This window comes from Erigeron canadensis, chromosome 7 (genome assembly GCF_010389155.1).
Source record: "Erigeron canadensis isolate Cc75 chromosome 7, C_canadensis_v1, whole genome shotgun sequence".
NCBI classification, from domain to species: domain Eukaryota; kingdom Viridiplantae; phylum Streptophyta; class Magnoliopsida; order Asterales; family Asteraceae; genus Erigeron; species Erigeron canadensis.
This window is the reverse complement of record NC_057767.1, coordinates 15,249,088-15,262,357: the sequence shown is the minus strand read 5'-3', so window position 1 is coordinate 15,262,357 and position 13,270 is coordinate 15,249,088. Positions and strand designations below refer to the sequence as shown.

The following is a 13,270-nucleotide window of genomic DNA, read 5'->3' as shown; positions in this document are numbered from 1 at the left end:
GAAAAGTTTGATAGTAGTGAAGTAATAACATTCATTTTTCTAGGAAGATGAATGACAAAATATATTATTTTTTCCTCAAAGTGAGTAAAATAAATCTAAAATTAAATGACGATTTAGCGTTAAGAACAACGGATCATTTTGAATAGCAAAACGACCACAATTTTCAATCATCCACAAATTAGGATGAAAAATGTTGAACTTTCAACACCAAATTGTTATTCTTCATTAAGCACAAGGACCAAATTTGTAAAAGAGTCTAAAAATAGTAACAATGGACGTAGATGTATTGATTTACTATTCTTGTCCATCAATAATGGCAAATAAAAATACTACAGATATAGATCTCATCAAATTTTCATTGTTCTTTAGAACTCAAAATTTCAATACGTGAAAGATAGTAAATATGAGTGACAGTGATGAAGAAGAGGTGGTGGTGTCGAAAGGTAAATCGCGTAAAGCTAAAGGTAAGGCAAAGGCTAAGCGTGTTGGTAATTTCATGCAAACCTTAGGAGGACGAATTCCTAAAACTAAAATAAGTGGCCATCATAAGAATTCTGCAAAGCGTGGTCGGGTTCCCTCCGAGGAATCGGATGATGATGATGAATCTGAGGTTGAAATGCTTAGTATATCGTCTGAAGACGAGGATGATGATCACAAAAGTGGAGACAAGAAGGTGAGTAATAAGAAAAACGATGATGATAAGGTTCCGGAAGGTGGAGAACCTACTAAATGGAAACAAGTCAATGAATCTGAGGTATATTATATATAGTATAGATAATTTTGTGGGCCTTTTTTATTGTATTTTTCGTTTGAAAGAATAATATACTTTTCATGTTATATAACCCAAATTAGATAATGACAAAAATAATGTTGTGAACCAATATATAACATGACATATGTTAACTTATGCGGATGATGTGACATAATTTGGGTTCTTTAATGTGCTTTGAGTCTCCATGAACTATTCTACTAATGTTTAGGGCGGGTTTACAACCTAGATTATTTGATTTTATACACAACTAAACAAGATTTTATTGCCCTTTAACAATTTTGGATTACACAATGGTGAAAAGGAAGAGTACAATCATTAAATAAGGCGTCAAAAATTAATTAAGTCATTCACCGAAGAAAAAAAAAAGTAAGTTGGTTATAGTAATAGCTATTTTGTATTTAATCTATAGCTATTGGTTGAATGATTAATTGCTTATTACGTGTTGTATTTAAGCTTGCTCGAAGGGTCCGTGAGATGAGGGAGTCTAAAGCAGTTCCAGTTCCAGTAGTCGTAACTCAAAAAATTGAAAGAAAACAAACGAAGGGTGCAAAAGGGCTCAACAACTTACAGTCCTTGCCCCATGGCATGGAGTGCATAGATCCCTTAGGACTGGGGTAAATTTATTCTACATTATTATTATTTTTATGGAAACTCATAATTTTATATATGTTATTACGTTATTTGCATGGTACGTTGTCATTTGCCCTTATTGTTATTGATGTCCTAATTTATCTCATTATGAAACTATTGACAAATGTAAGGATGGTGAATCATTTTACAACTTATTAAAATTTACTACCAATGTTAGTTTATTTCTATTCTAGGATCATAAGTAGTAGAACTTTGAGGTTGATGACTGAGCGCTCAGCAAGCTCTCCATCAAACAACGAAAAAGTGGATGCAGACCTTCGAGGTAGTCACCTATTATATTATTGTTTTTATAGTTGCACGTTCATGCTCACAACACGTGTAAGCTTTACTTGATTATCTGGGTTTTCATGTTATTTATACTCACACTCTATATATGTACACAATGTAAGAATTAGACGACTTTTTGCTAATAAAGTATGGATTGTTTTAGCTTATGATGAAACCTGACATCTAACATTATGAGTAGGTGCATTCTTTGAAGTAGAAATTCCGTGAACTAGATATTCATCTTGTTGTTTCTTAGAGCACAAAATAACTTTGGAATTTTCATTTTGTATGGAATTCTGAAAAGTAATATTTTGCATATAGCTTTAGATACAAAAAAAAAAAAAACCTTAAATAGACGGTAACTCCTCGTTCATGTTTTAAAGTTGTTGTGCACTTTATCATCCGAAGAAAGTAGAATCATTTTATCAAATAGAAACTTACGTTAAGTTCAATTTTCATTGCAATAACCTTTGACATTGATATATTCTATCAACTAAAATTCCATATCAATTTTATCCTTAGTCTATATGAACCAATTCGCATTATTTAATGTTCATGGATAGGTATGTATGAGTGTATTTGTGCAATTGAGATTGAGATTATAAACATAGTTCAATTTTTGATGAATTTTATCTTATGATTTTGTTAGCTTCCTTTAGATTCACCGTTAAAGAAAAGCCTTTATTTAAGTGAAAAAAAGTTAAATATGACTATTTGTGTAGTCCTAACATAAACAAATGTTGTTGCAGAGAAGCTGATGTTTTTCTCAGAGAGGTTTGATCCAGTATTATTCATTAGTCGAATACACCAATATACTTCAGCTGCAGACTTGGAGTCTGGCACTGCGGCTTTGAAAAGAGACTTGCAAGGATGGACCCAACAAAGGAAACAACTAGTCAAAGAAAATTTTGACTGCTTCGTCTCATGCAAAACTACTATTGATGGTAGGTACATGGACATTAATGTGATGGTATTAACCCATTTACTTGTGAAGGGATTAATTTGAGCTATGGTTATCACTACTATTTGATGATAGAATAAACAGGTTAGCTATAAAGAGAAGGTCAAATGGGTGTAAAAAGTCTGACAAAGTGTATATTGAACATGAAAAATCTTTTAAAGCACTTCTTTAAAAATATTGATTTATTATTAAAACATACAACTTCTATAATCATATTCGACACATGGTTTAAGCATTTCAAACAAAATATCGTTATATCCGACCTCTGAAGTTTGAAAACTAGATAAGTTACCCAACCCATCCATATTATCATATTTAGTACTTTTTATTTGGATGTTCTTTAGTATGAGTAGCCAACTTTTGTGCACATGAAATTCCCTGGATATCTTTTTCTCATGCATGTGATGCATATAAATTTGTCATGGTGGGTGATGAGAGCCTATTCTTTTACAGATATTCAATCAAAACTAAAAAGAATAGAAGAAGATCCTGAAGGTGGAACCTCTCATTTATATACCTCTATCCAAGCAGTCAATTCAATGGCATATCGGGCGTTTGAACCACTGCTTGAAAGACAGGTAAAATGTATTAATAGTTTTGACTAACATTGTACTCTATTATTTATTTTTCTTCAAAAAAACCATCATTTTCATTAGGCTCAAGCAGAAAAAATCAGGGCAGTTCAAGGAGTGCTTCAGAGATTTCGTACTTTATTCAATTTGCCAAGTACTATCCGTGGAAACATCCGTAAGGGAGAATACGACTTGGCAGTCAGAGAATATAGAAAAGCAAAGTCAATTGTCCTTCCTTCTCATGTACGATTATTCTCATCTCGTTATGCAACATTTGTTTATTTATTTATGTTTTTGAATATATGTAAGCTTGTCTATATACTCTGCACGTCAAATAATAAATGTCTATGTTACCATATTATATGTCCCTATATAAAGGTCCACTATTAAGATCAGAGTGATTAATTGTCATCATTGTTTGAACTAGATGTATTTTTCTTAAGGTAAAAGTAATGCAATCAAAGAAACATATATTTGAATGATTATATTACTACTTAGCCTATCTCTAATGGGGTGTTTTGAGCACATCCTTTCATATTTTTGTTTCTCATTTTTGGTTCATACCATTGAAGCATGCTTGTCTTTGCTTTTTTATATGGTATTTGTCCATAGTTAAGGACATGTTTTTAGATATCCTTAGGATATCCATAGTATTTATGTTTTGTTTATCTATGATAAAAGATATGTAAGGATGTTTGTATGGTTGGAGATATATATACAGTTCAAAAAATAATTTAAGGATCTTAAGAATTTGTGAGAATATGATATGAAAGATAAAGGACGCTTAAGGACGTCTTTAACATCGAAGATAACCTTAGCAAGGTTGGAATAAATATTTCTTTTTTGATTTAAAATATTATGTATCTAAAATCACGAGACTCCCATTCAAGAAAACTTTCTCCTGGTATTGCGTTTAATATAACTTTGAAAGCTCCTTGTACATATACAAAAACCTCTCCTCGGTCACTGTAGTTGTCACTAAATGCTTTGATATTTGTTATTTTGAGACCCTGTTGAATGACTTGCATGGTTAAATTTATTTAAATTGTTTTTCTTCCCATATTTGGTATATAACTTGCAGGTTGGCATACTAAAACGCGTTCTTGAAGAGGTTGACAAAATTATGCATGATTTTAAAGGAATGCTTTATGAGTCGATGGAAGATCCACAAATAGATCTAACAAATGTAAGACTTTTTTTTGTTTATTCTATTGGGTTCATGACTCTAAGTTTTTCAATAAAAAAGTTCAATCTAATTATGATAAATAATTCTTTTTTGCATTAGAATCATAGAATCATTTTCATAATAAACGTATATTGCTAATTTCAGTAGAACTAGAATCTGATGACAATATGAACAAAAGTATGAATATACTCTATCATATCATTTCCTTTTATATATTGTTTTCCTTTTGATTTAATTTCTCACATGTAGTTAAAATAAATGAAGATTGTGATGGCATGAGCAACTAAAGAGTTGCATTATTTTTGTGTCTCATTCGTGCTATCAGCTCACATGCTTGTCAATGTCATGATGCATTACGTTAAATGCATTTTATATACGTCAGTATTATTTGTACCAAATGCTGCTAAAATCTGGTTTTGGAAGTTTAAATCAAAAAGTAAACACATTAACTATTTTGTATTCTATGAAATAAAGTTTAATTATACTTGTTGTAGCTTGAGAATGTTGTAAGACTGCTCTTGGATTTGGAACCCGAGTCAGATCCTATACGACGCTATTTTGGCATTCAGGTGAGAGGCTATTAAATTTGTTTCAATTCTCCTTCGCTAATACTTTAGCCCTTATGTTATTTTTTTAAGGCGAATACACTACCTTTGGCTATGAATCTTATAAATAAAGTAGTTTTAATACAAGGTTGACAACATTGAACCAAATGAGAAGTTTATATAAAGGTAAGAAGTATAAATTTGTTTATATGTGTTGTGTGTAATGTATATTAGCTTCTCCATACGAACTTAGTTCACATATGTTAGTATGTGTTATTTAGATGGATAATATGATACTAGAAAATAAGTAATGCCCAAAGTTGTAGATCTGCTATTTATATATTTTTTTCTATCTTTTTTTTTTTATTATTATTTCTAATCACATTGAAGCCGACTAGTTTTTAAAAGATGCAACACTAACTTTTGAGATTGATTATTAGAATCGCAGGATTCGTAGTTTGCTTGAGAGGTGTATGTTAGATCATGATTCAAAAATGGAAAGCTTGCAAAATAAGCTACATGAGAAAGCATTGTCTGATGAGAAATGGAAGAAAATTCAGCAAGACATACATGAATATGTGAGCAATGTCATTTCTTATAATGAATTGACATTTTCCATCTATTTTTATATTATTGTTTAATGCAAGTGTTATTTTCTACTATCAGGTGGACGTTAGTTTGTTAAATTCACAACAAAATGATTCGGGTGTTGAAGAACTTGATGCTCTAAGAGGATGGTATATAAGAAGATTAACTGCTGTGATTATTCATCATATACCACCGTTTTGGAAAGTTGCACTCTCCGTTTCAAGTGGAAAGTTTGCAATGGTAATAACTTTTTATACCAACTTTAGCTTGAAAAATTAGTATTTGATATTTTCATGATCACATAACAACAAACATTCAATCCTGAATTACATAGGTAAGATAATTCATACCCAAAAGAAATGAGGCAAAATGCAACCCAAATGGCGGTGTGATAATTGAATACTTGAATAAAGTGACGTCCTTATACATAGACTATCCTAAGGAAATAGTTGGGGTGCACAAATCATGCAAATTTCTCTTGTCACTTAAATCAGATCTTGAATTTTCACGGTTGCGTGATGTCCTATTGCTTTTCTTTTTGTGATCATATAAGTGCACAAAAATGACCACATGCTCTCTCATAAATCTATACAAAATTTTAGATGTGTTAATATGGGCGGGGTTGGTTAGCTAGTGAAAGGCTAGGTTTTAAAAAAGATTATAAAATTATGGTTATTGTAAGAATAATGTATTACTTTAACGAAGGTTGTAAACATTTGAATGAACTTTTCTCATATAATTTCTACAGATGTTTCTATGGTTTAATACTTCATACATTTAGTTTTTTCCCAATATTTTAGCCAATTTTTTTACAGGTTTCTGGTGACAAGAATAAAACTGAAGTCAAAGAAGAGGGAAGATATTCCAATCATTCTCTTGAAGTTGTCTCTGCAATGATACATGAAACTGTATTAGTATATGAATCCAAGGTAGGTGTTTAGAGTACATTTGTCTGCATAGTTTTTTAATTCCTTTAAGAATCATAGATGTTTTACATTACTTACTTTCTCAGCTAGGAAAACACTATTTTTTTGTCATAAAAAGGTTACCCTGATTAATATTCTAATTCACTAAAAACAAACAATTGATTAAAAAGGTGGTTCCTAAGTAGTAAAGAATCTCTCAACTCGTCTCATTTTATTGAATCTACACATGTGATGATTCTAAGAAATAATTTACAACTTGATTGCTTCATATATGCAAAAAAAAATGTTACTAACCTATTTTGGTTATACCATTAGTACTAACAAGTTAATGGGTAGGGGGTAATTTGATTAGATTCATAACAAGTTGTTGATGAGATTGGATTATAACTAGGGATTCATAATAACTAGGATAACGTTATAGGTTTACTTTTTTTTCATATAAGAAGTGCATAGTTGTTATGCAAGTAGTTGTTCATGTGACAAACATTTATGCTTTCATCATATGACATGAATTTTTCACTTTCTATGCACCGGAGATAATTCTATTTCACTTCTTTTTTCCTATATCATCTTACAGGTCCAGAACACTTTTCAAGAACTTGAAGAGTCCAATGTTATTTGCCCATATATGAGGGATGCGATAATGCATATATCTAAAGCATGCCAAGCTTTTGAAGTAAAAGAAGCAGCACCAACAGTTGCAGGTTATAGACCTTATGATAGTTTAAATGTTTTTTTCATTTTGTTGTGGAACATAGCAGGTCAAAGTAAATAGTTGTTCATCTTCAAAAATTTACAAGTTTAAAGGTTTTCATATTCAAACGTAGTTTGTCAAAATGATTATTTTAATAATGATGTAATTTATTTGAATAAAAGATTTATGAGCTTTTATGCGTTAAAGATACAATTTCCGGTGAACTAAGCCCTTAGTCTTTTTCAAATTTGGTTGAAATTTTCAAAGTTACATGTTTGACTTGCTTGAGATTAAACATAAGTAAAGGGCTCAAAATTTCTAAATCTAGCATTACTGTGAACTACTTCTCATGACAACAGCTGAATCTCTGCGGACACTTCTATTTGAGAGCACGAAGATTTATATAGTAAGGCTTTGTTCATGGATGAGAGCTTCAACTGAAGAAATATCAAAAACAAAATCTTGGGTCCCGGTGACTGTTTTAGAAAGGAACAAATCTCCATATGCTATTTCTTCCTTACCATTAACATTTCGTTCTGTTATGGTATCAGCAATGGATCAGATTGATTTGTAAGATCCTATATCTTGCTTTAAATTATAAATTGGTTTTTTATAACTTTATAAATGATATGGCATGTAAATCTTTTGCCTATTTTTTGTATTGCACACATTATCAAACTAAATAAATTATCGAAGTTTTAAAGTTGATATGGGGTAATCTGTGTCTTAATGTGGTGAGCAATTCTTAAACATACTTTACATTAATTAAAATGAAACATACTATATGACTAGCATATTATCCACAATAAAATTTTGTACGCTAGGTTTGACCCATGCGGACTATGTTATATCGCTTGAGGATCAAATAGGTTTGTCTAAAATACTTAACTAAAAGGTAAACATGTTGATTTTAAAATGTATACCAAATTAAAATGGGTTAGATTCTTACTATGTTAGTTTTCCTGTATCTATTTTAGTCTAATAGATACGATATCAAAATTTCTGAAGGGGCTAACTCCTTTTTGATACAAACAGCAGTAGTAATTTAGTTTGAACTGACATTACATCTTTCTTGGTAACTCTTTTTTCTAGCATGATTAAGTCTTTAAGAGGTAAAGCGACTTCAGAAGATACTCTTGTGCTACTTCATGAAGCTCAAGAATCTGCTAGGCTTTCGTTTTTTAATTGTCTACTTGGCTTTGCTGGTAAGGAATGGACCACCACTTTTGTACTCGAGGCAATTATATTATGATTAGTACTTAACATGAATTTTATCAGGCCACATGGAGCAGATCGGAGGTGACCTTGGCCAGGATATGTCAAATGGAGAATATCCTCATATTCTAGAAGAAACTTTGTATCATCATCGTCCTGGAAGCATTACTGATCCACACCAACAATTATTGATGGTTTTGAGTAATATCGGATTTTGCAAAGATGATCTTTCTCGCGATATGTACAATAGATACAAACACGTGTGGCTTAAGTCCAGGTATGTAGATTGCAAATTGTTATTTCATCCTTTACATGAGCTATGGACATATACCAATGATTGTTATAAAAAAATGGTTGAGATGAAAACAAGTAAATCGAGGATCAAAATTGTCAAGTCTAGTTATGACCATCAACATCTCCACTTTTGAGTTATTTGTGTATTTTTTTCCGTTATACTCCAAGGCAAGCAATCTGGCTACCCAAGTGACTAATTACTTCTATTGCTTGATACTTTTTGTTGAGAAAAAGTAATTTTCATATATGTGTAACTTATGGATAATTTATATGAAGTGCACACAGTGCATAATATTGATGCTACAATAAAGACTCTAATGAGGGGAGACGCTAAAAAAAGTGTTGAGTGGGTCTATAACCAAAATGATCAATGTTTTTCAGATAAATCAAGGGTTTTAAACATATTTCATATAAGCTTCACACTGAGATATGCTAGAATAATGGTGAAAAATGTTGTTGGTTTTGATTGCATCGTGTCTGGTCTATAACTCTATGGCCCTAATATAGGCTAAAAGATACAAGGATGGATATAAAATATAGTAATTTAACAATCATGAAGTAAGAGGAAATAAACTAAGTCATGCCCAACTTATTATGTTTGTTGTTTGCTAAATTCTATAGCTTATTCTATAAGCTTTGGTTAATTGTTCAACAAACTTGCATATAAGTATATCCCGATTTAATAGTTAAATATTAAATTCCTTTAGTGTAGAAGAAGATGACGACAAAGATCGAGAAGAGTTGGTTGAGTCCTTTTCCACGCTTGAAGAAAAAGTCCTTGCAAAATATACTTTTGCTAAGGTATCTAAAACGATAAAACATATCTATTTTACATATTGGTTACACTTTTACTTACATATATGTATGTGGGAACTATAACAAATGAAATTTAATGCATAAGTGTCGAAATGACGTAGGTGCACTTTGTAACATTTCAAAAGGGTTTGGGTTCACTGAATCACTTGTTTGTCCAAAGTTTATACATTTCTACATATAATTGGCGTGACAAATATGATTAAGAATGTCAAAAGGGTATGGTTTCATTGGCTTGGGAGCCTGGTGGACGTTGGATTTAAAATTTCTCTCATTGATTATAGTTGATTAGCTTTTTACGGTCTCATTCAGGCAAATTATGTTAGGACAGCTGCTACAAACTATTTGTTAGATGCTGGATTACAATGGGGAGGAGCACCTGCAGTAAAAGTGAGAAAAGATTTATTATTATTGATTGTACAACATACATCTTTCATTTAGATTTAAACATTACCATATTGTATAGGGTGTTCGGGATCCCGCCATGGAATTAATGCATACTCTTGTCACTGTCCATGCAGAGGCAAGTTCTATACTAATATTTTATCATTCTCTTTTGTTAGTCTGAAAGGTATCCAAAGCACACATCGGATATATTTTATTACTATTTAGTAGATGTAGCAAGATAGGCAGGTGGCCCTCTTGACTCTCCATTCCTTGCTTTCCTTCATCTCTTATTCATCCGACCAATATAGTAAATATACTTAAAGTTTCTTCAAATTAACAAGAAAAACTTGAAAGTATTGTTATATTTGCTACTTTGTGTAACAAACTTATGTGTAGTTTACAAAGTCAGTAATATGTTTGATAACATTCCCGTTCTACTATCCAAAGTATGCTCATACATGTGACCCACTTCTTTTTGTATCGGCTATCAAACTTCTACCCATTGGGCCAACCCATTGGGTAAATTTTTTACCAAACACTTTGAAAAAATGGGTTATTTTGGTCCTAGGTTATATTCCAAATTGTTAAGATTGGGCTACTATTTAGATATGAATGCTTGAAGTTTGAAAGTGGATTGCAGGTATTTGCTGGCTGTGAACCCTTGCTTGACAAGACCCTTGGAATTCTTGTGGAAGGCCTAATTGACACATTACTCAGCCTTTTCCATGAGCAAAAAGAAGCAAATCTCAAGCTACTCGATGCAAATGGTTATTGTCAACTCATGCTTGAGGTGAACTTTATGCATTTAGTAATTATCATAGGTACTTTACTAGTTTTCTCAAATTTCAGTCATGCAATAATCTATACTATATTATAAAGCAGATTCCTTCTAGATTTTCAACATTGAATTGAAATTTTCAATATTGATTTTAAGTACATCCCCAAAATACCCCTTTCATCTATTCTATATTTATCTAAAATAACCATAATATCCTTTCTCTCTCCTCAAATCTCAACCAATCATCTTTTTTCTCTCTCCTCCATAAATTATTTATTCCTCCAATTTATTCAAAATCTTATATCTCAAAAATCATACGTCGATAAATTATAAAAATTGTATGGGTGTTCTTAAAATTTCATGTTTTTTCATTAGAGATGTCATTCAATATACTTTCAACGAATTTTTAAATCCGAGTGCGGAGGGCGGAGGTCGTAGGCATTTGACTATCACACTCCCTGACCTAGCTATCACCCCACCATCTCACCGCCGCAACGCGCGGGTACTTACTCTCGTATTTATAAAACAACAAGTCTGCAAGCATTATCAAACTTTTGGAATCATAAATAAAACTTTGATCAATAACACATAAAGTTATATTTTAATTTACATTACCCATGGTAGATGAAGCGATAACTAAAATGGTGTTGTGTGTGCAGATTGAATACTTTGAGACTATACTAAATCAATATATAACATCTGATGCAAGTGAATCTCTCAAGTCGTTACAAGGGATTTTGTTAGAAAAAGCTACCGAGAGTTGCTCTCATGAAAGTGTTGATGATGATCAACATCAAGGAACTATATCGCCTGATGACCTCATAGTAACAAACTAACTCCCTTTTCTTTTGCATCTAGTTATCAATTACACATAATAAATTTTGTTAATTTGGTTTGGGGGGTCTTTTCTCTCTATCCTTATAAATGAAAACATATAATACTTACAAACATATGAGATTCTGACTACTATACTAGACAATACTAGTTTAGAATATATTTTGCGATCTACAAACCTGATAAGGTCGGGCTGGGTTATATATTTGGTTGGCTTCTTAATATCTTAACCACGTTGCTGAGATTACTTTGTTTGTTCTGCAATCTTCTTTTAATAATTGCACAAAGTAATATCCAATTCTCCACGAGGAACTTTTTAATATCTTATAATTTCCACTCCATGTATGTCTTTTTCAAGCTACTGTAATATTATGGAAATGATGTGTGTGTAAACTTGTGGTTGTTTAGGCTCTTGCACAACAATGCAGCTCAGAACTATTACAATATGAGCTTGAGAGAACTCGGATCAACACTGCATGTTTTATGGAGTCATTTCCGTTAGAGTTTGCTCCAGAGTCAGTCAAAGTAGCTTATGCATCATTCAGAGGCTCAATGGATGCTTCAAGTACGGTTTTTATGAGTGCGCAAGCACTCAACTCATCCCAAAGATGGAGATTATAATACTGAAAAAAAGCATGGTGTTAGTGAGATTTTTTGCATATTGGTTGCTTCTTTATTCGTTATTCATAGAAATATTTTTTTCTAACTAAGCCACCTTGTGTATATATTGTTATTTCTACTTTCAAGGTATTCTTGTAATCTTTTTATTCAATTTGGTTTTCGTGACTAATAATAAAACGTGAACTAGTATGATAATTTGGTCAAATGCATGTGAAATTAGAAGTTTAATATGTATCCTTAGATGGTTTTTATTACACACATACTAGTTTTTCCAAAGGCCAAGAGTGAAACTAAAAATTATTAGGACGTACATGATATATTTCCAAACTTGCAATTTGCGTTGCAATTGATTTTTATTTAGCTAGTAATAAAGGTTCAACCCATACACTTCAAACAAAGTTTTGCTACTTATTATAACTTTAACAATAGTGAATTAACAAATATAATAATACATGTTGGCATATGATCATATTATTATAAGTCACATGTCCGGGAATAATTTAAGCCTACGGGGTCACACGAAATGACACGGTAACTCGATAATAACAATCGATATATTAAAGTAATATATTAATTAGTTTGATCACGAAATAATTAATTAAACATAGTTAAAAGATTAATTATATTTAATTGATTAAAAAGGAAGATTAAAATGTGAAAATTGAAAAGTGGACCTGGACCTAAGTCCATATATGGGGGACGGCTACTTCAAGGCTTTCCAAAGCCTTGATGGTTGCTTAGTTTCCAAGTAATGTTAACCTAAAATTACCCTATAAATACAAGGGTTAATTCCTAGGTTTTTCATTCATTCATTCACAAACAAATTCTCCTCTCTCCCTCTTCTCTTGTTTCGGCCGAAACCCCTCCCCAAAAGGGTTTTCGGTTTTCGACTTTAGTTTAAGGGTTATTAAACAAAGGGTTGTTTAGGTTCGTGATCGGGGTACTAGCATACATTATCCGGGGTGTCTAGTGTGCGATCGTGGAGGGGTTTTGCTTTAAACCCTAAGCATAAATAATAATCTTATTATTATTTTCTTATTGGATCTTTGCATATAAGGTACACGTCTCAATTCTCTCTTTGTTAATTAATGTGATTGCATATATGTTTCGATTTCTTCCGTTGCGCTTATTCGTGATCTTGTATGTTTATGTTCAAATATTCTAAC

The 13,270-nt window shown here is 31.8% G+C and overlaps 1 protein-coding gene across 1 annotated transcript; it reads left to right on the top strand.

Moving 5' to 3' along the window:
* Positions 1-403: 403 nt before the first annotated feature.
* LOC122608430 (exocyst complex component SEC5A-like) lies at positions 404-12,253 on the top strand. The gene is made up of 21 exons (XM_043781539.1): positions 404-754; positions 1,226-1,386; positions 1,597-1,685; positions 2,440-2,634; positions 3,105-3,229; positions 3,308-3,466; positions 4,305-4,409; positions 4,904-4,978; positions 5,395-5,532; positions 5,621-5,782; positions 6,358-6,471; positions 7,046-7,172; positions 7,522-7,732; positions 8,255-8,367; positions 8,441-8,654; positions 9,379-9,472; positions 9,797-9,874; positions 9,951-10,007; positions 10,512-10,661; positions 11,309-11,473; positions 11,892-12,253. The coding sequence occupies exons 1-21, from the start codon at positions 404-406 to the stop codon at positions 12,102-12,104; spliced, it is 3,096 nt and encodes a 1,031-aa protein (XP_043637474.1). The 3' UTR covers positions 12,105-12,253.
* The last annotated feature ends 1,017 nt before the right edge of the window (positions 12,254-13,270 follow it).

What these genes read in the sequence shown, in the direction of transcription:
- LOC122608430 (XM_043781539.1), top strand. Translation starts at nt 404, where the DNA reads ATGAGTGACAGTGATGAAGAAGAGGTGGTGGTGTCGAAAGGTAAATCG. An exon ending in ATAGATCCCTTAGGACTGGG is followed by an intron (nt 1,387 to 1,596) that starts GTAAATTTATTC and finishes TTTCTATTCTAG; the next exon opens with GATCATAAGTAGTAGAACTT. An exon ending in CAAGTGGAAAGTTTGCAATG is followed by an intron (nt 5,783 to 6,357) that starts GTAATAACTTTT and finishes ATTTTTTTACAG; the next exon opens with GTTTCTGGTGACAAGAATAA.